General features: G+C 38.4%; 3 protein-coding genes across 4 annotated transcripts in view; 2 read left to right on the forward strand and 1 right to left on the reverse strand.

Moving 5' to 3' along the window:
- Positions 1 to 10,310, forward strand: part of ttyh1 (tweety family member 1) — a 32,279-nt gene extending 21,969 nt beyond the window's left edge. Inside the window, exons 10-17 of one of the 2 annotated variants that reach the window (XM_028469773.1) lie at positions 1,366 to 1,441; positions 2,389 to 2,444; positions 2,684 to 2,776; positions 2,873 to 2,965; positions 3,053 to 3,192; positions 4,760 to 4,927; positions 7,246 to 7,324; positions 9,229 to 10,310. In XM_028469773.1, coding sequence (XP_028325574.1) covers positions 1,366 to 1,441; positions 2,389 to 2,444; positions 2,684 to 2,776; positions 2,873 to 2,965; positions 3,053 to 3,192; positions 4,760 to 4,927; positions 7,246 to 7,324; positions 9,229 to 9,312 — 789 coding nt within the window. In that variant the 3' untranslated portion in view covers positions 9,313 to 10,310. The remainder of the gene's footprint in view (positions 1 to 1,365; positions 1,442 to 2,388; positions 2,445 to 2,683; positions 2,777 to 2,872; positions 2,966 to 3,052; positions 3,193 to 4,759; positions 4,928 to 7,245; positions 7,325 to 9,228) is intronic. The other variant, XM_028469774.1, reaches the window with a different exon arrangement.
- Positions 10,311 to 11,233: 923 nt separating this feature from the next.
- On the reverse strand, positions 11,234 to 15,771 carry josd2 (Josephin domain containing 2). The gene is made up of 5 exons (XM_028469828.1): positions 15,642 to 15,771; positions 15,278 to 15,407; positions 12,605 to 12,730; positions 11,566 to 11,760; positions 11,234 to 11,402 (listed from the first exon to the last, which is right to left on the reverse strand). The coding sequence occupies exons 2-5, from the start codon at positions 15,397 to 15,399 to the stop codon at positions 11,291 to 11,293; spliced, it is 555 nt and encodes a 184-aa protein (XP_028325629.1). The 5' UTR covers positions 15,400 to 15,407; positions 15,642 to 15,771; the 3' UTR covers positions 11,234 to 11,290.
- A 2,288-nt stretch (positions 15,772 to 18,059) lies between these two features.
- Positions 18,060 to 23,319, forward strand: ube2s (ubiquitin-conjugating enzyme E2S). Its single transcript, XM_028469820.1, has 4 exons — positions 18,060 to 18,231; positions 19,636 to 19,783; positions 21,983 to 22,173; positions 22,266 to 23,319. Exons 1-4 carry the CDS (start codon positions 18,229 to 18,231, stop codon positions 22,632 to 22,634), a joined length of 711 nt encoding a protein of 236 aa, XP_028325621.1. The 5' UTR covers positions 18,060 to 18,228; the 3' UTR covers positions 22,635 to 23,319.
- The last annotated feature ends 1,496 nt before the right edge of the window (positions 23,320 to 24,815 follow it).

Here is a 24,815-nt window from a genome sequence, read left to right on the forward strand (position 1 = left end):
TCTGTGGAGTAATTGATGGATCAATCTGACATAACTGAGTCAAATTTCATAAAGAGCCGTCAAATATGAACCAAAATGTAAATGTTTGAAATTTCACTGATGAGTAATAATGATTTTTTTTTTTTTTTTTTTTAAACGTTTGAAACCGATTCTAGGTTTGAAACCGATCCCGAATATTTCTTTCCAAAATTGAATAGAATATTCCATGGCGTAAGGTCCATCTTTGGTTAGAATTTTGTCAAAATCCGTTGAGTGTTTTTGACGTAATCCTGCCAACTGTAAGGTTTTTCTCTACCTTCATCCTGGATCTTGTACTTGAACAGCTCCGAGGACAGATGACGAGTAATATCATTTCAATGTCATTTATTCTAATTAGTCACAATGAAAGTTTAACAGACCTGCTGCTCCTGCAAACAGAACAGCTCAGACGCAGGTGAGCATCAGAAGCAAGAGTGTGTCCAGAGAATTGGGAGTAGACATTTTATCTTCTTGGGCTGGGTGTACCCCGTACGATCGTTTGATTGGTGCAAGAAGTTTGGGCCAGTTATCAGTCACACCACAGATCAATCTCTGCAACTTGTGATTTCTGAGCTTTTATGTCAACAAAATGTGGGTGTTGACTGAGCCATAGTGACATGTACTAAAATGTATTTCATAACAGAGAAACAAACAAACAAATCCGCGCTTGTTTAGCGCAGACTTTCGAAAACGGCCGATCGGATCCGTACGTCTCCACGGAGACACTGTTCCAAAACAAAAATGGTTTTCGGAAGTATGTTGGTCATTCTGTTTGTGTGTGTGTATGTGTGTCTTTGTGTACATGATTGTACACTGATGACATCACTGTTGATGACATCATCAGTGTTCTAAAACAATGTTTTTTTAACAGGAGTTCCACAGTGTGGATGGGAAAATAAATGGGATATATATCTATATGTTTGTTTCTGTTTGCCAGAACATCATCAACATTTAATCAGCTGTTCCTTGACCCTTTATCAACATTTCTTGAAAATTTCATCAAAATCCGTTTAGAACTTTCAAAGTTATTGTGTACACAATCAGACAAACAAACACACAAACAAACTGACCAACGTACAGTACTTCCGAAAACCGTTTTCGTTTTCGAAAACGTTATGCAATACATTTTTCGTTGGTAGGGGTATCGAGAAAAAAATTGATGGATCCAATCCTTAATTTATAGGATTCAGGCTGATTAATGTGTGCCTCCGTTCTGTCAGAGAGCAGCCAAAGGAAGTCTCTGTGTGTCCACTAATGTTTTACTCATGTTCTCCCTCATCCTTCTTTGGCCTCATCTGCTCTGCTGTCATTCCTCTCCTCCTGTCATCAATCTTCCTGCACCAACAGGCCCTCAGTGACTTCTGCTCAGATCCAAATGCCTATTTCCTCAACTCCACCCAGTTCGGCAGTGGGACCAGCTCAGGTGAAACATGGCTTTTTGTTTGATAGTCATTGATCCACACTGTAAAGATGCAGATAAGTTAGAAAAAACAGGACACACGACATGCCAAGCTACCCGACTTCAGGGATGGGGTCAATTATAATTGTAATTGTGTAATTGGTAATTAATTACAATTATGATGCAATTATAATTGTAATTGGTAATTAATTACAATTATGATGCAATTATAATTGAAAAATGGTTGCTATTATCATGTAATTGACTTTGTAGTTGTAATTTTAATTGTCATGGAAATTCTATAAAAACTGTCATTTACAATTTAACCATTGGAACCATGTTACACTTGTATGGCATACACATACTGTACGTAGTTAATAATTATTAAAATGTGTTTCAGATCAACTTTTCCCACTACCTGTCACTGCTCTTAAGGATCATTTTACCGTTCAAAAATAATTGAAATTTATTGGTATCTTGACACAAAAAAAGGCTCAGATGCTCTCACCATGAACATGAATATCAATATTTTCATTGATTAGGAATCCTAACAAGTTAACCAAGAGATGAGAAACAATATAGACGATGGATAATATTTTTCAGTGTATTTTACAGCTGATTTAAGACATGGGTCAAAACTGATGCTAACACAAGATTAAGGTTGCGTTTTGTCAGGTTATATATTAAAGCTCAGTACTCGTGATTAATTGTAATTGAACTTTAGTAATTAAAGTAATGAAAAAAAACGATAATTGTACATTTTATGTAACTGGAAAAAATACCGGTCACCGTAATCTTAATTGAGTTGTATTTGAACATGGATAATTGAAGGTGTAATTTAATTGGAAAATGTATATAACCCCTACCCTGCCCGACATATTGTGACACGTGACGCGTCACATGACATAAGTTACAAGAATAATCAGCGCAGCACATGGCACGACCGTTTACTGTTGTTCTGTCGACCACAGACGTGTTGGACTACTACCTGACCTGCAGCAGACGCATGAACAGCCCGTTCCAGCAGGTAATGTGACTTCATCTAAATCATCTACATATTATTATTACATTGCCAGTCCTACCCTTTGGAGTCTGACGTCGGCGAGCAGGCTGAGTTCACGACCTTTCCACGTCTCATCAGAGGACGGGATGCACAGCTGTGGCTGAGGGTCCTGTCCTCTGATCAGAATAACACTCAGCATGTTAATGTTACCCATGAGCAAAATGCAGCCTCTTTTTTTTCCCCCACTGACTTATTGGTTTTAGCTGCTGACCCAGTCGCAGAGAGCACTCTCAAACATTCACACACATCTCTCCAGCCTGGACAGGAACTCTCTCACACAGTTTCCCAAAGCTGAGGTACGTCCTCATAGCACAGAATGACGACGATTAGAAACATGAGTGACCCTGATTTGTCTATATCCTCCTCACATTTCATATGTTTTGTTGCTGCAGAAATCACTCAGGGAGGTTCAACAAATTCTCAACTCAACAGAGGGAAACTTCCATCAACTGGTGGCGCTTCTCAACTGCCGGGGTTTGAATAAGGTCGGATGAGGAGAAAAAACCAGCAAAATCCTCTTAATAATTACGACTCATGATCAAAACCTCACTTTTTTGCTTAATATGTTTCAGGATTACATCGACTCACTTAAAGGCCTGTGCTATGATGGGATGGAGGGGCTGCTCTACCTCTCCCTTTACTCCTTCCTCTCTGCTCTGGCCTTCACTGCCATCCTTTGCTCTCTGCCCGGTGCCTGGAGGAGCTTCCCCAGGTTAGAGGAGTGCTAACCTCTGTGTGTGTGTGTGCTGAAAGATTAATTGCATTTGCGATTTTATCGCGATATCATAAAACGCAATTTTTCAATCGCAAAGGCTGCAATTTTTTTGTTTATTTTTTTTTTTTTTTACTGTCCTGTTAAGTTCAAAGAGTGTTTAAGAAGTGCAGTCCACATGTTTGCATGTTTCATGAAACGTGAAGTTAGTTAGATATGTTGAAGAGGTAAAGCCACAGATTTGTTTGCTTTAGAGCTGTAATCTGTGCTTTAAAATTTATATTTTACATTTATTTAAAATTTGAATAAATCTGAAGTTGTTTATTATGAAACAGATTGATTTATTGCTTGTGTTCATTGAAAAATACATGACAAGAGGCCCTTGAAAAAATAATCGCATATTACATCGCAATCGCAATACTGAGGGAAAAAAATCGCAACTAGAGTATTTTCCAATATCGTTCAACCCTAGTTGTGTGCACAAAATAATGAAAAAACAAAGGAAGCGTGTGTGTGTGTGTGTGTGTGTGTGTGTTGTATATGCTGTTGTTTATGATAATCTGAGGCAAACACTGGCAGGACATAATCATGCATGACCAACTTTTCTGTTGGCAGGAAAGGTTTGCTTTATGTTCAGTTGAATAATAATTTACTGTATGTTTACTGCTCTGTGTTAACAATATTAACACTAAATGTCAGCAAATGTACTAATGTCTTCTTGTGTACAAAAGTTGGAGGTTTTCTATTTTTCCTTCTTAACCTGTGCAGACAGGTGCAGTAAAAATAATTTGGACTCCAGTACCAGAACAAATTCTGCAAAAATCCAACTGTTTTTGTGACTGGATATCTGTTGCAACCCTATTTTATGTTAAATAGTGTTATGTTATTGTGTCTGTATCACCTGAAATGAGTTATTCTGTGCAGTCTTTGAAGCATAATTATCTCAGGACATACCAGTAAGATGTGAAGACGACATCAAGCATAAAGCATCAAGCCTGGTTAGGATGTATAACAGATATGTTTGTATATTCTGAGAGAGGAGCTGAAGCTGTATAACTTTACCAAATTTCAGTTTCCTATGTGATGTAGTTCCTGAGATATTATAAGCTGAAAATGGAAGAACAATAAGGAAGCACAGAAATCAACATGTACACCTCACTACATATTGCAAAAAGTATTGATCCGACCAAACTAAAGATGTACAGGGCGACCGTGGCTCAGGTGGTAGTGGGTCGTCTTCTGATTGAGAGGTTGGGGGTTCGATCCCAGTACCTGGGCAAGACACTGAACCCTAAGTTGCTCCCAGTGGTCGACTAGTGCCTTGCATGGCAGTCCTGTCCCACTGGTGTGTGAATGTGAGAGTGATAGGGTGAATGAGCTGATATGTAAAGCGCTTTGAGACTGCTTCAGTGTGGTGATAAAGCGCTATATAAAATCAAGTCCATTTACTATTTACCATTGCCTATTGAATAATCAGGGAACAATTGGTAAAAATTTCTGAATTTTTTTAGACTGAAGTGCGTGGGCCATTTGTGAAATCCTGATCTGGTCACTTTTGTCCCTTCAGTGATTCCGAAGACTACGAAGACTCGGACAGCGAAAGTGAGGACCCCTTCACCTCCCATCAGGCACGTAGACAGACGGCCTCGGGGTCTCAGCGAGGGGCCATGACCCCCTTCTATAATTACCCGGGGGCTGGGTGGACCCCCCCATTTTCTAGCGCACCGCCCCTCCCGTGAGTAACACAGACACTCAGACACACAGACAGACAGACAGACAGACAGAACATGCCAGCTCAGTGTTTGTCCCATCAAGCTTGTTTTTCACCTTCATTAGCTGTAAACATAAAGACAGGTACACGCACACACGCACACACGCACACACACACACACACACACACACACACACACACACACACACACACACACACACACACTTAGTCTCACATTGCCTTCCAAACACACTGCTGTTTGACTGATCACACATGGACACTCCAGAAAGGACAGGAGGACTAGTTAGTCACATCACCACACATCAGTGTGATCCTCTCTGCACATGTACAGTAGCTGCCAACTTATGCACATACGCATTGCAGACAGACACACAGACAGGTCAATGTGGACTCCAGTGTAGGCAGAGAAACAGACACAGCTCCAGAGGTCTGTCTGTCTGTCTGTGTGTCTGTCTATTGGTCTGTCCAGTGTTTCAGGACAGACGTCCGTAGGCCGCTCGCTCGTTTTCACAGCTCTTGTCTCAAATGGCGTCCTGTCTCCCAAACAGCAGTATGCTACTGCTGTGATGGGGGGAGGGTGTCATTGACGACGCCACGCTCGTTAAAACTCCGGCGGTGTGATGTGAGGCTCAGGTTGACTGTAGGTAACCCCTCCCACACCCACACACACCCTCCTGCATCAGCCTCATCTGTGCTGTCCAGCTCTTTGAGTACATCTGCAAATCTGTCCTGCAGCTTTTTTTCTCTCCATCGTTCCACTCCTCTTTGTTTCTCCCTCCGTCACTTGACTTATTTATTTCCTCATCTTTATTTCGTTTCCTCCACCCCCTTACAGTAGAACCAGCCGTAGTCAGTGCAACCAAACCTTGGAGTATTACACTTTTTGGTAATACTTTACTTCAAGTTTTATACATAAAGCTGACATTACTCTGTCATTAGCATTAATAAGGTGTCATGAAGGCTGTCAGTAAGTGTCGTTCACTAAGTTATGACACCTTTTGCTATAAATTATGACACATTTGGAGCTATGTTGGCATTTTTTGGGTTAGGTGGAGGGATCTAGTGGGGTTAGACAGGGTTAGGTAAAGTGCTTTGAGACTGCTTCAGTGTGGTGATAAAGCGCTATATAAAATCAAGTCCATTTACCATTTACCATTTAGGGGTTAGGGCACATATGTCAAACTCATGGCCCAGGAACCAACATTGGCCTTTTGCAGCACCCAATTCGGCCCGCAGGAGAAAGTAAAAATGACAGAGAAAAACATGAATCATTGTGTAAATGAAACTCAACATTATTTGCAGGGGCTCAGTTTCCCCCGGTGCTTATATCACATGAATGCAGTAATTTTTAATGTTAAACAGTTGAAAAAAACTCAAAATGTGTACAAAGTCCTTTCATTTTTCTCTTTATTGTTTGCAAAATCTAGGAAAGGTAAAGTGAAGATCCTAATAGGACTGATATCTGTCACTTATTGCTTGGATATGGACGGTTTCTTGCATGTTATTTAATGTATGTATACATAGAAATGCAAACTAGGGCACAATAATGTGGAAATTACTTGTTTTCCCGCATAAAACCTGTGGCCCACTTGAGATCAAACTCCTCTGTATTCGGCCCCTGAACAAAAAACGAGTTTGAAACCCCTGGGTTAGGGTAACGAAGGGTTAGGGTAACGAACGACACTTATTGACAGCCTCCATGACCCCTTGTTCATGCTAATGACAGGTATCATGTCATAATAATGACGGCATCATGTCTCCTGTATAAAACTTAAGTAAAGTAAAGTGTCACCCACTTTTCACTCAAAACAGTTGACAGTCAGGGCTTGACAATAATAACACACTGATAGTGGTGAGACAAACCGCCATGCACTAATAATACAGTCCACTCCTCTTATATGGAATCAGCTCAGGGTGGCACTAAGGCTCTCTGGGTTTTATTGGAGCAGATAAACACATTTACTAAAAAAAACCAACGCTGCAGCTGCAAAGCCACTGGTGAGTGACACCAGTCCTAAATACAAGTAATGGGAGATTATTGTTTTAAATCCCACTGAGGAGTGGATTGTACGTCTGCCGCTGGTGCTCACATAGCGCTACCAGTAATGCGAGCAGCAGCTAACAGATCCACTGAGTGCACTCTATCTCTAATGGCTTTCTCTCCTTCTTTCCTTTCACCTGTCCTGGGGTCCCCCCACCCCCACCCCTGCGGCTCCTTCTCCCTCATTCTGTCCGTCCTTCTCAATGTGTCTCATCCCATGTCCCTCTCTTCTTTGTCCTCCGCTCCTCCTCTGTCCTTGTCTCTTTCTATCTCTATACAGGACTCCAAACGTTTCCTCCAATGGCAACCCTGGCTATGAGAGCCTACCCCTGACTGACAGGCAGTCCCCACCCCCCTCTGTGAGTTCCTCTGTACTTGTGACGCCATCGCAATCTGCACCATTTTCTTCATCGTTGTTAGTTTCTAACGCTCGCTTTGATAATCAGGTGAAAAACGTGGGGGGGTGAGCCCTTGCAGGACCCCTTGCAGGACCCTATAGGCTGGCCTTTGTTTTATTTTTTTGTTTTTTTTATTCTTTCAAATCTGATGAACATTTACCGCTGTTTGTACCAAACTATTTATAGCACGTTGTGTTGTTTTCTTCTTACTATCTGACCCCATCATTTTATAAAGGTTTGGCAGAGAATATCTTTCAGCTGTAGTTGTTGACCTCGTCCTTTATATAACATTTAGTATAGGAGTGTGAAACTAATGGTCAGGGGGCCCAATGTGGGTCCAGATCTAAAACCGCTGAAAGAAAATGGATCAATAATGATGACGATCAGATGCTCTAAACATGTCATCACTTCTATAAACTCCACCTAGCCTTTAGGTCACTGGTTCACAACCTTTATTGGATCATGACCCCATTTTTAAAGTGCAAATTTCTTGCAAAACCAAATACTTTTTTTTTATTTCTTCTAGAATGAGTTTGTTATACTGTGTTACAAATACAGAGTAACCAGGATTTCTGCACACTGACGAGATGTACCAGCTCAGATATTTTCATACTGTATTTGATCTTTTAATTTATTTCATTTGTTTTACTTTTTCTTCTGTTCTCTATACTGAATTTTATTTAAACATGATTTACATTTAAGAAAGTGAAAGTACCAAATCCAATTGTTGAACAGTGTTAAATGTAATGTAATTTTTAAATTAAATATTAAATATATTTTTATTCAGTAATTAATTTAGGGTCATAACCCCAAGGTTGAAAAACACTGCATGAGGTTGAAGCATTTTAACAGCTTCTCTCTTTTATTCTTGAATCTGAACCTCACATGTGTTAAAAACACCTCAAACCCTTTAATGGAACAAGCATCGATAGAACAGAAGACCTAACCACAAAGATAGTGACTTTTTACTGCGGAATATAATATGTCATGGTTTCATTTAGTCAGACAACTTTCTTCAGGAAATTTACTTTGAAATTTGCTTTGATCTCCTGACATGTTTCGACTGCCAACTGCCAGTCTTCCTCAGAGTCGTATGCTGATTGTTTTGATGTCTTAATGGGCGTGGCCAACTTGACAGTCCCGTCAGGCTGGCCACGCCCCCTGTCGCCCGATGATCTCTGGAGAAGAGACATGATGCAGTCGAAACATAAAACCATAACATATTATTTCAAAAAAGAAGACAAAATGAACTTGCTGGAATTATTACAGTGTAATATGATCAAATAAAGGCTAAAAATGATGATGAAAGTGAGGTGGCTGATAGACGACAAGGCTTTCCAATTCCTAGAAGGTGAAAAGCACAACTCAGATATATTTTGCAAGTACCAGCTTCAAATAAACGCTGAATCAGCAGCAAAAACAATGTAGAAAATTTTAAAAAAAAATCAGAAGCTGTAAAATACTACCAGGATTGATGTTTTAACCTGCAGGATTCAGACCAACTGGTGATGTATTTATCTGTTTACTGCCGCTTTGGTTGACAAAAAGTAATTCTTGGTGGAACTGATGTGTTTTAAGAATGATATTAATGAACCATTGATCATGGGCACAATGGAATATCTTCTTTATTTTAAGCTCATTTACGATTTAATGGACAAAGCAATCCCATTAGTTACAGGTATTTAAATCTTTAAGATAAGTGATGTGAGCCACACTTAAAAGCTGAACAGGAACCACGGTCACAGTCTCTATTGCACTTAAGTTGATCTTCACTTTTATATCTTACAAAACTACTTCTTCTCTCTCTTTTTTTTCTCCTATCCACCCACCTTGGAACCATGGCACCATGTTTCCTGGACCTACAGTACTCTCCCAGCATGCTGACTGGTTACGGGGGAGGTCAATCACACCCCAACCCTGCCCATTCGAGGAACCTGTATTCACGTTGATTTTTATGTTAGACAATTGTATAGGGTTAAAAAAAAAAAAGAAGTTTAATTTTCATATGGAATGGACACTTTACTGAGATGAAACTAATCTAAATAAAATGAATGCTAGGTGTGATTCCGAGGTGCGTAATGTCGGTACCACAGAGTCTTGTTTTTTGAAAGCACTTAAATGAAGCTCCTTCTATGGACTGCTGACACAGCTGAGAGTGGCACGGCGGGTTTTGTTGTGCAAAGCGTTGAAAACCAAGCCCTTTGGCTCTAAATTCTCTCCTGTTATTTGTCCAGATTCTGTGTAAACTGTGAACAGTGGTGAGGCGAATCAGAGCTGCGGTATTGACGTTTCTATACATTGTAGTTTTATATTCTTTCATGTAATCTGTACCACTGATTTATTTTCAAGTTTTTTTTATATAAATGTCGTAGAAAAGCACTGGCACGTAGCAACCTGACACATTCTTTATTTTTCTGTGGATGGTTATGCAGTTTTTTCACTTGGTATTTTTTTAAGTTACTTTTTTTTTTTTTTTAAATATATATAGGTGGCAATTCTGTACTTGTACTACCTGCTGATATTCTGTATATCTCACTATCTATAATATCTGGATTATTATCAATTGTTTAAAAAAAAAAAAAAATAGACTGAGGGCTACACGAAGATGGATTTAACAAGTTGAAGGAAAACTACTACTGCCTCTTAAGTCAAATCAAGTGCTGCAGTAGCCCTACCGTAACTAGCAATAATACCTACAGTATGTATAGCATTGGGAACCTGAGATCTCTACAAGATGTTTAGTGTGTGTGCACATACACACACTCATATATATATATATATATAAATTGTATGGTCTGAGATTTCATCAATTCCCCCTTTCTCTTCCTCGCCAACTGACCCTGTAAACCTCTTTAATTGAGTTTGTATGGTTATCAATGCTCCTTTTGAATGGCATCCTTTTACACTCAAGAGTCTAATATAAATAAAAATAACTTCAGTAACCCAACACTTGTCTTTGTGTCAACTAGTAGTCGTGCAATAAAAACACGCACAGACGGAGCTTCAAATACAGAAAACAAGAGCTCAACCTTTTATTATAAATACATTTTTAATTCAACCTCCAAGCTGAGGTTCACGTCAGTCACTAGTGTGTGGAGACTTTTGGATATGCATAGATCGACATGGGAGACAGAAACAGTAGAATAGAGCCCTATAAACAGTGCTTTTTGTATGTTTTTATAATTAGTGTATTTGAAACTCAACATGTGTTAAGCTACCTCGTCAGAAAACCCAAAACCAAAACAACATTGTTATAGTTTGAATCTCAAAAGGTAGATTAATTAGTTTTAACCTTAATATCTTGGCATTCAGTATCAAAAGATGTTCAGTCGATGGATAAAAACATGCAGACAACACTGGTGTGGTCCTTCCATGCCTCATCAGCTGATGTCTTCACTGTACCTGTGTCTGTAGAGGTAAAGCCAAAAATAGCCCGACTTCAGTGCATTGAGGCTTCGCAACAAGTGAAGGAGGAAAAACTGCAGCTTCGCTATCACAGGGACACAATGGTGTATTACACGTGACAACGTAAATGCTCTTCAGCTGTCCAGACATTGTGGATTATTATTCAAAATCTGTTTGGCATCACTGTAGATGTTTCTATGCACATTTGTTCAGATTTCAGAACCTCGCCCTCTATTTTCTATCAAACTTGCTACTTTAGTTTCCCTCCTTATTACTACAGAGGAACAACAACAGTTGGTTTTAAAGCAATAACTTCGACAGTATTACAATCGTATCAGCCTTCAAGTTGGGAATAAATGCTCACTTCTGCTTCTCTTTGGACTTTGTGTAGATATCAAACGTATCTTGGTGCATTCCCTGAAGTAATTACCTAAATGAGGTGGTGGTTTTGTTTTTCTTTAAAAAAAAAAAAAAAAAAAAAGTCTTTTTATTCAACCGTGCTGTGTATTCAGTCAAAAAGCGTCACTTCTGGGCATTCTCAGAGTCGAGCCAAGAACCGTCCTCCTCGACCTCTCGCCGGACAACAAGAAGCATCTCTGCCACGTCCTGAGAAAGCTGTTCACTGAGGAATGTTCTGGAAGAGAAACGAAAAAAAAAAAAAAGTTAAAAAACCATCAGGGCAAACGACGAAGACAAAGAGCCACATTGTGGCACAAACAATGTGGTAATCCTCATGTGACCACGAGTCGCATGCAATCACGAAAGCAAGATTTGATGCGACTCTATTGCACGCTTACCGTAATTCTGCGTCCCCTCCGATGCACACGGGGCTCTTCAGCTTGGAGTCTAAGTTGTAATACTGTCCGTTCACTTGTCGAACCGCCAGCCAGTGTCGCCGCCGCAGAGGGAGGGACACGATTCCCAACGACACTCGTGATGGAACGTTGAGAATAAAACCCTGAACTTTTGACGTACACAGACTCTGAACGGTCCTGCGTTGATGGAGAAAAGAAGAGGTGTTTGTTGTAAAATCTATAGTGTCAGATCTGGTGCATTAGACAGAAACACAATACTCATTTTAGCCTGTAATTATGGGTGCTTTACACTAGGGATGCACCAAAATGAAAATTCTTGGTCAAAAACCAAAAATGAAACACTGAAAGAAATGATTATGCAAATGATTAGTCCCATTGTTTTTATGGTATAAATGTGTACTAACCTCACTATAATTAAAACATTGCACTTGTATAAATTAATATTAATATTTCAAAGAATAAATCAATTAAAAATTCCAACAATGCACAATATAAAATCAAATAATAAAATGTTTAACTTGTCCCCACTTATGCATTAAATAATAATGTACAGGCCTATAACGGACTGAGCTGCTGGAAGAGAGTCATATTAAATATGTTCTCATTAAAACACAAAGGGCATTGAAGATTGTTAGCTTTATTTATTAGAGCGATTGTGACGTGGATCATTTCTTGTGCGCGCTGGTTTAATTTTAATCCCATCGATGTTGCCCCGTTTTGCTCATCCTGGTTCGGTTGTGTTTTTTTCGGTGAGAAAAAGTGTTTTTCAAGTAAATAGCACGAGAGCTTGTCTGTCTCTGTTAAAGGGGGACGAATTATGGAAAAATCAATCCAAAAAACAAGTATTAACTTAGTCATGATTACCAAAACATTCTTTTTTTTATGTGAAAGAGCTTGAAAGACTTTACAAAATCTGCTAAAATTATAAGAGCTGGGTTAAAAAAAGCGACGAGGGCTTAAAAAACAAAGAGATGCATGAGTCTGCAAACAAAAGCTTAGCGTCTGATGCTCCTTCCTTTACCTGCGTTTGTCCCACCACACTGCAGCCAGCTCTCTGCTCTGCAGCGCAGCCATAATAACGTTGACGTCGTAGTTTCCTGTTCCCAGCATTGACCGATGAGGGTTTACCACACACTGTGGAGCCAATCTGACAACACATAATCACATTACATTCAACACTAAGATTTACATGTCATCATTTATATCGTAGCCACAATTACTGATAGTTATTAAAGCTAGGGTTTCTCTTTTCTCCAGATACACTTTAAGTTTTTGGTTAAAACGTAAACCTGAAATAACTTCGACGAATGGAAAAAAAAACGAACCTTTGTTTTTTTTAACCAATCACGTCTCCCTGTCTCCCTGCTCGTTCTCGACCCCTGGCATGCACGAGCTCACACTGAAAGCACGTCACCGCTGACAGAGTTAAAACAGACTTTTTGGTCACGTTTTTTAACATATATAATGCTAAAGTTTATTGACTGAATGACACACGAGACAACAAAATTTCTACACAATACAAGCGATGAGCTGAGCTCCTCTTCTGAAAGGCGGAGCCATCGGGGAAGCTACATTCAAAGTCATGTTAGTTTTTGAAAAGCGCCTACCCTACCTTAAGAATTTACAAAACTGCACAATGAAGGCAGAACATTTAGGTTTAACAGGCTGTGTTTATACTCATGTATTCCATTCATTCAAATAAAGGTTCCTTGTTCACCAAACACATGGCATGTCTGGTCTCATGCTCAGTTATTTAGTAATGGTGATGCACAACAGCACTGCAGGTTAACCATTACAGTTAAAATTACATCTTTGCTATTGACAATAAATATATTTAAAAACACATATTTAAAGTGTTTAAGCATCTTTTACAAACATTACATGGAACAATTATAATCATCATTCTTTAGATTGTTATTGCACCTTTCCAACCTACGGTACTAAAGCACTTCACAGAATCTATTATTCCATCAGGGGATTGAAAACCTGGTCCTGAAGGGCCTCAATCCTGCAGTCAATAAAAAGATTTTTGAAAATAAAGTTTGCAAAATATACAGAGTAAAAATGTAGCATTTGAATTTCATCATGGCAGAACCAAAAACTCTGAGAAAGTGTGATGGTCTGCACTTAGTTTGTTCATCTCAGATCATCTCACAGAAGCACCAAACAGCTGCTCACTTCATAAAGAACCAGAATAAAACCACTGCACTACATCATGTAGTGTCAAACTTTGACAACATATGCAGAGAAGACAGAATATAAATATATTTTCAAATAATAAAGGAAAAAGCATGTTGCAGATGGAGATATGGGAATAACTTAAAAACTACTACAGTCAACGTTAATGAGTAGTAAAGGAGCAAAAATGGCTACATTATCAAGTTCGGTAACACTTTACTTGAAGTTTTAAACATAAGGCTGAGATTATCTGTCATTAGCATGAATAAGGCGTCACGAAGGCTGTCATTAAGTGTCGTTCTCTAATTTATGACACCTTGAGAGCTATGTTAGCATTTTTTGAGTTAAGTGGAGGGATCTAGTGAGTTTAGGTAGGGTTAGGGTAATAAACTACACTTAATGACAGCCTTCATGACACCTTATTCATGCTAATGACAGCGTAATGTCAGCCTTATGTATAAAACGTCAAGTAAAGTGTTACTATAAGGTTAAAGAGGACATTTGACATGACCTATTGCTATTATTTTAAAGCACTTATTCACAAGTTAAATTACATTTAAATGTGCTCTTATTCCTTTGGGTTCCTCTATATTGAAGAAGGTGTAAATATGTGAAATTCTGAAAACAATAGAATCCAAATAGTTTATCTGTGCTGGTTGGAAATTTGTCCGACTCATTTCAACTTATTATTTATATTATATTATTAAAAGCTGCTAGGGTACAGGATACAAATCAATGGGACTCGATCACAGCAAGGGGTGCTTCACTTCATCATGTGAGTCACTGTTATTTATTTAGTTCATTGTGCACCACCAGCCTTCCTTAGGGAGGTGATGATCACAATTAGGCATTAAAATAAAGTGTCTATTGATACGGAAACATACCAATAGCCCCGGGACTATTGGTATGTTTTCCGGAGCTTTTCTTCATGTGCCTGTGTTTTTTCACCATGTCAGGATGGCTTAGTGGTCTAAGGCGCCTGACTCAAGGATTCTTCCTTCCGCTGCCGTGGATTCGAATCCCACATTTGACATATATAATTTTTCATTTTAACATATTTAACACTGCAAACTCCATCTTTAAAAATACATGTACGAAAAAAAATAAACATTTTAGGTTATTTCCTGGGTTAGGGATAGAGCTAAAATTAAAATGGTTAGCGGGGTAGCTAAAAATAAACATGAGCTAAAATACAACTGACGGAACTTTAAGTCACGTGGTGCACCTATCACGTGACTTAGAAAAAGGAGAAAAGAGAGCAAAAAAAAGAGGGTTATATCCAGTCTTAACTCTTTTGACGAAGTTCTGTATAACTCCATATCTTCACAGACACCTAACCTACCACACCTTGTGGAAGTTAAGCTCTGAACAGGATTATAAAGAGATTTCTGGGGGTTGAGGTCATTACCTAATAGGAGACACTTCCATTATTTTAGCGGTGTTCCTGCACATTTCCAGCGGTGTAACATAAGAATGTGGGTGTAAACAGCCCCCATCACACACACACACACGGTACCGTTTGCAGATGTCATCGGCGGTCTCCTTAGTAAACACCCGCTCCTGGAGCACGTTGTTGAGCGCGTGGATGGCGCACAGCTCGAGCCGCTGCTTCTCGTGAAACACCTCCGCTTCACCCATGACCAAAACTTCATCAAAAGCACAGGAAACAACTTCATATTAATGCTTGACACACGTCACGGAGAACATGTATATTTCTTGCAACTTTCACACACACACAACAAAGAGGGCGGCGTCAAACTACTGCTAGCTTACAGCGAGCATTCAGCTAACGAGTCAATGAAACGGACCCGTCCGAGCCCGCTGCTCAGAAACACACCCACAAAGTAAACACATAACGGCGTATAAATGCAGCGGCTGACCTGCTGACGAAGCGGTTTGCTATGGAAATGATGGTGCTGGAGTCGGACAGCTACATCCAGAAACCGGAAGCTGAGCTTCTGCTGTTGTTGATGTTTTTTTGATGATGATGATGATGATGCACGTCTGCCACGCCCCCATAAAAACACCAACTCTGAAAATGACTATAAAGCAGGAGTCATTAAAGGTACATTGAAGTTAATGGTGTAATAACGTTTGCACAATGGTTTTGACGTGTTATACTGAATAAATAACAGTGATTCATCAAGAGACCGTTCTTATTTTTTTTTTTACCCTATTCCTCCTGTAGCAGATATAATAACACAATATAATGAACAGTGTTGGGTAAGTTACTCTAAACTTGGAATAAATGTATATTACTAGTTACTGGGATAAAAATGTAATATATTTGTATTACAATATTACTGTTTTTTTTTTTTTTTTTAAATGTAACTGAATTTCACTACTTTGAGTTACTTTTGGTCCAGAACACTAGCACTATATCACACTGATGGTATTCGAATAACATCGGTCTAAGTTTTGTTTCAAATACTTAATTCTGCTGTTTCAGGAGCAGAAAGCTCTTTTTTGTTCCCCATACGTTATATTAAACTATAATGATCATCTTTTTTTCCTCAAATAATTACAAACAGTGAGAAAACGAAGCAAATATGCACTTAAATTAAATATGCATGTAACTTGAGTTACTTTACACTACTGAGTTACTTCAAAATTAATATATTACAAAAAGAACTAGATACTGCCAACACTGATAATGAATAAGTTAAAATGAGTCACACACATTTCCAACCAAGAAATTAACTACTTTTATTTTAATGTTTTCAGAATTTCACATATTTACTAATTCTTCAATATAGAAGAACCCAACCACCCAATAGAATATGAGCAAATTTAAATGTAATGTAACCAGTGAATATGCGCTTTAAGATAATAGCCAGAAATCATGTCAAATGTCCTCCTAAACCTTATTTATCATCTGTGCATGGCGAATGGCCCTTCTGTATGATTGAAAGTAGGGTTGGGGCGATATACAAAGTTTGCAAGATTGTATATTGTAGTACAATATATCGTGACGATATATTGTACTACAATATATCGTGACGATATATTGTACATCAAGATATTGCAATCGTCCCACTTTTATTAATAAGTAATTTTATTGATAATTCTTCAAATTACTGACTCAAAAACTAAAGATCAGTATAATGATGGTTTCCTCCTTTCTTTTTCTGGTACATTTCAGAATTGTTTGTAACAGTGTTTTTTTTCCTCAGAATTTTAAAGGATCAAGAGTTGGTCTGCATGTGTCCCACGAGTCGCAGGTTGATAATCCTTGTTTTCTAGGCTCAAAGATGCGCCTATCAACCAGAAACCTGGACAAGATTGGTTGATTTTGCTTTAAAATAAACAAAGATATACCATTCAGCTGTGTTGAGGCGCCCCCTACTGTTAAATCTGGGCATGTATGGGATTAAAAGTGGTGGAACGTCATTTGGTAAAGCTTATTAGTGTTAGCCACACATTAAAAGAAAGAGTTTAAAAATTATAACTAGGAATGAATATAGCTGAAAATGTTTAGTTAGTCACCTCAGAACTAAAGAAGAGTCATGAGACAAGTTAAGAAGTTCACTTGTATAAATGCAAAATTATTGGGTTTAAATGTGTCATTATTATTCATATTATTCATATATTAGCGGATATTTTGGGTATATCACGGAATTTAAAAAATATCAGTGATTTAAAAAAAAAAATCACTGAGCATTCAATGAGATGCTTTCTGTGATTTAATTTGTTTCAATAATTAATTATATTTGTAAAATTCAAAAACATGCAGTAACTGTCATGATTTGATATATGTTACTTATATTGACTTAACCAGCATTTTTTTTGCACTAGGATTAATCTAAAATTTAATCCAGTATTGTTTCCAATTTCTTTTATTGGCATATCGACACTTTCATGGTTTTATTGGTTTCAAAAGGATTGCGGGGAGAACAGAATGTACTCTCATTGGTTTTTGTCAGTGATGTGTATTAACATTCACTTCTTAGTATGTAAAACTATGTTTGCATTTAAAACCACATAAAGTGGGCCTTTTTCACTGGTCTGAACAATATGGTCCTATGATAGTGGTAAATGGTGGTTATTGTTATTCTAATAGTGTTTAATAGTTTCCAATCACTCTCTTTACTTGCTATCAGCAGCGTGTCTTTGTCGATGCGTTCAGAAGTCGTCGCAAATGTGAGTTTTTCAAACGGACCAATAGCAGGCCGGAGTCACTTGTATTGTTCACTCTGAGTGGCTGATAGGATCTTAAAACCTGACGTAGGCCAGCATCGTGTCCTGATAGGCTCATCTTTTCCGTCTCCCTACGTCACTTGCAGCTGATTGGCCGGCGGAAGCAGGTTTAACGTATTGTTGTTCCTGTGTCCGAAGAAAAGAGTCCGAAGCAGCGACGCTGGCTCTCTTTTCATTTTGACTGAGGTTTCTCACACAATAATTCAATAAGATTATTTATATCTGCGTCCACCCGAACATCCGCTGACCTAGCAGTCCTTTTTATTGAAGATGGTAAGATGAACGACAGACTCTTGCTAACAGCTAGCTGCTAGCTTGTTGGGATGTTTAGCCGTCGAATATTTATTGGATGATGTGTATTTTACCTTAACTTTGTCGTTTTAATTTTCTTTCTTTTTTTCTTATTTGTTGTCTCTTGTGAAATATTTGAACCCCTACGTTGCAGATACAAAGCTTTAGATTAGCTGAGTTAAGCGTTAATGATGCTAGCTGCCGTATGTGTGTTAATGTATATAACGTTAACTGTGGCTATTCACTTCCTGTTGTGACACAGTCTGTCTGTAGAGATGGAGACACTTCTCATATAATCATGATTCAATCAAAACTAGTGTGATTATGAAGATTATACGTAATGTAACCTTAGAGGAGAGGTGTGTTCCCCATCAGCTCAAAATGTGTGAAACGGAAGTGAAATGTTGAACCTAAGCTGTTCTCTCCTTATATGATGTTATTTTATTAATGCGAATGAAAGTTAGATTATTTCGGGGTTTTATTTATTTATTTTTCACCTTTTCCATCGAGCAGATAAAATATAAGTACTGTTAGGGGGCAGTATCTGAAGAAAGTAAGTGGTTAAAAAATTATTATTGCCATTTCCTCCATTCAAGGATTTGAACATGCACAGAACGAAATTAAGTACCACATTCCCTCTGTAAGCCCTTAAATAAATATAGCAATATAATAGAAAAACACACGTATAGACAAACATTTAATTGTGCATAACATGTAAAAATAAATAAATATGTAAAATATACGTGGGACATCAGTGGTCCTACAAAAGTTAAATTCAAAATATCACAAGTAAAGGCTTAGTAATATGTTATGGTCTCATTTATTCAGACAACTTTTTCACCTTATGAGAACTCGTAGGGATACAACAAAGCAATCACCTCTGAGGAAGACTGACAGTTGGAAGAAGGTCAAATTCCCTGAAAAAATGTTGTCCGAATAAATTGAACCATAACATATTCTTTCCAAAAAAAACCAAAATGTAGCGTTTTTGTGCCTGGGGTCAGTAACAAAACTATTTGTTTGGCTATGCCAGTGAATATTTACTGAGTTTCCTAGGATGGGACAGGCTTCACATAGTAAACATGTTTTCTGTAGCTTTTTACCTGCTGGTATGTGTGAAAGTCTTTGTAAAAACACAAGAAGGATGTATTTCTTGTCTCGTATTAAGACTGATTGTGGTGGTATGCTAACCGTTTTTCAAGAAATCCTGAAATGTGCATTCTAAACCCTCCAACAACTATTCGTGCTCAATTTTGAATTACACATTTGCATATTTGTTTTCTTTTTTAATAATTCACTATCAGGCATTGTTTGGTTTATTTTAGCCCTTTATATTGATTTTTCTTCACATTGGTGGTTTTTTCTTCTGTTTTTTGTTTTAATCAGAACTCCAATGTGGAGAATTTGCCCCCTCATGTTCTTCGCCTGGTCTACAAAGAGGTTTCAGCTTTAGCAGCAGATCCTCCCGAGGGTATCAAGATCTATCCTGGTGAGGAAGACATCACTGAGCTGCTCACAGCCATCGAAGGACCAGGTGAGGATGACTAGAGGGAATCTAACCTGCACTCCTGTTTGATTATAAGAAAATCTTAGCATGTAAATTAAAATAAGAAAAGGTTCAAATAAAAGTGGTTAGTGCTATTTAGGGAGTGGTGTTCCCTCTAATCTGACATAAAGGAAGACGTGTTAAATTTACTGTAATTTTCAGGTGAAAGTAATGGTATATATGTTCTAGGTGTGAATTTTTTTGCATTATGTGTTGTCGTAAACGTCATTTAAAAATCTGTCTCCTCTTCTTCATCTGTCCGTCAATGCCTTCGTCAACAGTTCTTGGCTTTGTTTGAATTTCTACTGGACGTCGGTGTCTTGTGACACATTACCCACTCCAAGCAGCACAATCGACACTTTCAACGCCAGCCCGTTGCTACGTGGTCATTGACTCAGACGGTGTTATTTTAAGTAGACTTTGAAGGGCTAGACACTTCTCCACATGAAAAACTCCTCCACAAAGTCTTTGTGCACCGTGAAATATATTTATGAGGGACTTGAGTTTCTGTTGTTATTAGGGCTCTTTAGTTTTTGTTAAATACATTAAATGTGAATGTTGGGGTAAATTATCACTCCCTCCCTCATGAAGACACCAGTACTAGACTTGGACAGTATATCAAGATTTTTGTTTTTGTGATATAGAAAATTATAATATTGCCTATTTTATAGCTTATTTTGTATTAAAATACTTGTTTTCGGAGTCGCTGCTTTCCTTACTTCTCAGAACAGCATGTAAAGCTCAGTTAGATGGATTTCTGAGTGCATCCTTACCCAGACCTTCCTCTAAACAAGCCACATTATAGAACTCACTCACACGTGCTGTCCTATACAGGAGAAAAAGTCAAAAGTGGCACATATTGTGCAGCTTTTTGTTAATATTTGTGCCTTTGTGGCATTTTGCAGCTGCAAATTTAACACAATTGTTTTTCTGACTTTATTGAATGCAAAATATTGAGATCGTATACAGTATTGCCATTTGGGGAAAATATATCGAGATTCAGTAGTGTTCTCTGAATGCATATTGAATTATTTTGACCCGAGAAGCAACAACATTGTTACTCAATCAGAAAAGTTTGCTTATAGCACGTGTCAAACTCAAGGCCCGAGGGCCAAATCTGGCTCGTTATAGCATTCACTGTGGCCCTCAACCGAAATCACAGAAATTCAGAGAAACTCATTGTCAAAATCATTGTGTAAATTACCAACTAATTCAGTTGTAAATATCTCAAAATTTTCGCACATTCAATGAAACTCCACAACATTAGCAGGGCAAACATTTTCCCCCATGCTTTACTTGTACAATGGCAGTCATTTTTCATCTCAAATTGTTAAAATAAAACGTTCAATATCTTACCAAATCCTGCAATTTTCCTCAAATTATTCCACAAAATTTCCCCAAATCACATAAAAAATGGCCACAAAATCCAAACATAAATTTAAAGTGAAGATTCTGCAGGGACTGATATGTCACTTATTGCTTTAATATTATTGATGCCTTCCATATTTTAAAATGTATTTATACGTGAAAGAGCAAACTAGAGAACAATAATGATCATGTTACTCATTGTCCTGCCTAAAATCTAAACTGCTCCGTATGTGGCCCCTGAACTAAAATGAGTTTGACACCCCTGGCTTAAAGTTTCTTGCAGCTAACAATGATTGATCCATATTTCTGAGTAATGAGATTTAGGTATAATCAGGGTCCCCACTGTCATGAAATTCCTGGAAAAGTTATGGAATTTGAAAAAACGATTTTCCAGTTTTGAAAAGTCATGGAATATTTTAACAGCTTTGGAAATATAGCCTATTTTATTTTAATGTTTGAAATATGTTAAACCCCAAAGATGTTGAGCGTTATCTCAAAGCGAATGTGCTGTATACCGGCAGCATAAAGGAGCGGGAATCACAAGATCTCACAAATTCACGCAAATTCATTCTCCACCTCATTTATAAAACTGTGCTTAGGTAAGATCACTTCGCTAAAAACCAGGAAATCCATACACACACACAAAAAAAAGATCCTAGCGCTTCAGAACTAAGGAAATATGGTAAAATGTTTTCGACAAATTTTGAAAAATCATTGTGAAAAAAGTGTGGGAACCCTGTATCAGTTTTGGTTCCACTTTGCTCCATCATTGTCTTCTGCTTGTTTAGCTGATGTCATGAATTGTTTATACTTTGACAGAGGGAACTCCATTTGCTGGTGGCATTTTCCGAATGCGTCTGGTCCTTGGGAAAGACTTCCCCGCTGTTCCACCCAAGGGTTATTTCCTGACCAAGATTTTTCACCCTAACGTTAGTCACAAGGGAGAGATCTGTGTGAATGTGCTGAAGAGGGACTGGAAGGCAGAGCTTGGCCTCAGACATGTCTTACTTGTAAGATCATCTTTATTTCTTCTTCATTTCTAGCAGTCAGCTTCATCAACATTATTGATGCTACATCTCCACATTTTCTGTCGTTCTTACAGACAATCAAGTGTCTTCTTATCCATCCGAACCCAGAGTCGGCTCTGAATGAAGAGGCGGGCCGCTTGCTTTTAGAGGACTATGCAGAATATGAGTCCCGGGCCCGTCTGCTCACTGAGATCCACGCAATGGGCGGGTCCGGTGGTACCTCGGGAGCGCCACAGGAGCCAAACGACGGTCCGCAGCCCAAGAAACACGCGGGTGATCCCACGAAGAGAGCGGGACCCAGTGCAGCAACCGTGCCGTCTGCTCTGGGTAACGGTGCAAGCGGCGTGGGTTCAACCAGCAGCAACAGCAATAGCAGTAGTAGCACCAATAATGTAGCAGGGAAGAAGAAAACGGATAAAAAGCGAGCGCTGAGGCGACTTTAATACCTCAGCCAGTTTCTCAGTGGGTGTGTGTTTGTGTGAGAGTGTAAATAGAAATATGAACGTGTGCAGATGAAGTTTGTTTCTTCTTCTTTTCTTTTTCTAATCCTTTATATCCACAGTCAATGGGGCCCATTTTGTACCTTAATTTGCAAACATTCTGTTTGACCATCCTGGGATTACTGGTTTATTGAATACTTTAATACTTTGATATGGGAAACTGCAGCCTGTTACCAATGAGTGACACCAAGTGGCTTTCACTGTTCAACATATGGCCTCTAAAGTCTGTTTTTTTAGAGATGCCGTTGCTGTTTGATCATAGTCTGGGCTCTAAAAAGTGACTTTTGGGTCCGTGCTGTGCACTGATCTGTTGTATTTGCAAAGTCTGACTCGTTCATGAGTGTAAATCATTATAGGAGTTTGTATTTAATTAAGCAGACTTCTCAGATTTTAGCCTTTTAGGACACTATGGCCATGTTTAAACAACATCTGACTTCTGAACATCATTTTTGTCTACTTTTGATATCAAAGGAAAAAAAACAGTAACTTAACATCAGGGTTTCAAAAGGTCAAAACCGATTCTTCTCTTATCCTCGGAATAAACAAAATTGCATAAGTTGTAATAAAAAAAAACTGGGAATTGTATTTTTTTATATCTGGATTTGAATAAAGTAAAAGCATGAAAAGAGATTGCAAAGGAGTGCAAAAAGTCTCTTTTCTCCCCTAAAATGTTTCACTGTCCAGTATTTTCACGAGTTGTGTTTGCATGTGAAGATGTAGAGCAGTGTCTGTTAAGGGAACAGGGTAGGATGAAGAAAAAGAAGTGGTGTGTTCAGTTGTGTGGAGCGTACTTTAGTGCGACTTGCTTCAACTATCCTGTTGTCTCGACAAAGCTATGCGTCTTCTAACATCAGTTGTGTGAGCACCATAGCACAAAAACATCTGTTTCATAGTCTGACTCCACACCTGCTGCACTGGCAGGGTTTTTCCATCATGTTAAAAATGCCTGCAGGGTCTTCATTTCCCTAAGGAAACACTGACATGCTAACTTAATGCGGAAGCTGACACAGGCTGGATTATTTTGTGTCCATTTTAAATTATTTAAATTAATAAAAACCCAATAAATATGAAATATGAGAAGTGAAACGACAAGCGAGTCCTGTCTGTGTTTGAGCTACTGCTCAGGTTATGTAGCAACAACAGACGCATTCGCTCTTCACTTATGTGCAGCAGTGCCTCATTTTGTTTATATTGGTCTCCTGATCGGCAGCAATGGAATGAACATTATGTGAGAACAAGTAATAGCATCCACCCCAGCAAACCAGTGAGTGAAAGTGCTCCCAGTAGAGAGTCATCTGAGCATCTAATGACGGGCTCTGCTGCAGACGTGCAGCAACACACCCACCCGTGTAGAAATTGCAGCCTGCCATCCAGGTAATCATTGGTCCTGCTTTGACACCTGGGCTACCAGATAAACCTCAACACAATCCTGACCGACATTTTCAAAATGATCAACTGGTACGCTTCTCATTTATGTATGTATATATATATATATATATATATATATATATCCTGAACATACTTTAAAATATTAAGGAAAATAATTTCATTTATTCAAAGGTAAAGGAGAGGTTGGGGTCTCACAGCAGGAAGATTGCTGAATCCAGACCCACTCCTTTCTAAATATATATTTCTGTTATTTTTTTTTTCTAGGCGTTTATATTAGCCGGTGGCAAAAAAAACAAAAAAAAAAAACATGTTTGACATAGAGACCCTGTTCCCTTATTTGTGTTGAAAAGTGAATGTGGGTGTTTTCTGTGCAGCACACTCATAATTTGCATGTAGAAGATGAAAGGATATCCATATTACCAAATACAATTCAAAGTGAGTTATCAAATGCAATAATCACAACTAACATTTACACACTGATGGCTCAATGACACTAAATATCAGTTCAAATGTTAGATGTGTTGCTAAAAATGTGAAAAAGAGCGCGCTTAAAGAATTAGATGAAGAGAAATGAGTCTAAACATACCAACCTGCGTCTCATTTAGGGTCATGTAAAGGAAAGGCAATACAGACTATTTGATACATGTAGAAAAATTAGGTAAACATTAAAAAAAGAAATGCTGACACTTTATTAGGAGTGGAAGACAACCTGACAATCTATGATCGATGCATACA

This window comes from Gouania willdenowi, chromosome 16 (assembly GCF_900634775.1).
Source record: "Gouania willdenowi chromosome 16, fGouWil2.1, whole genome shotgun sequence".
NCBI lineage: Eukaryota > Metazoa > Chordata > Actinopteri > Blenniiformes > Gobiesocidae > Gouania > Gouania willdenowi.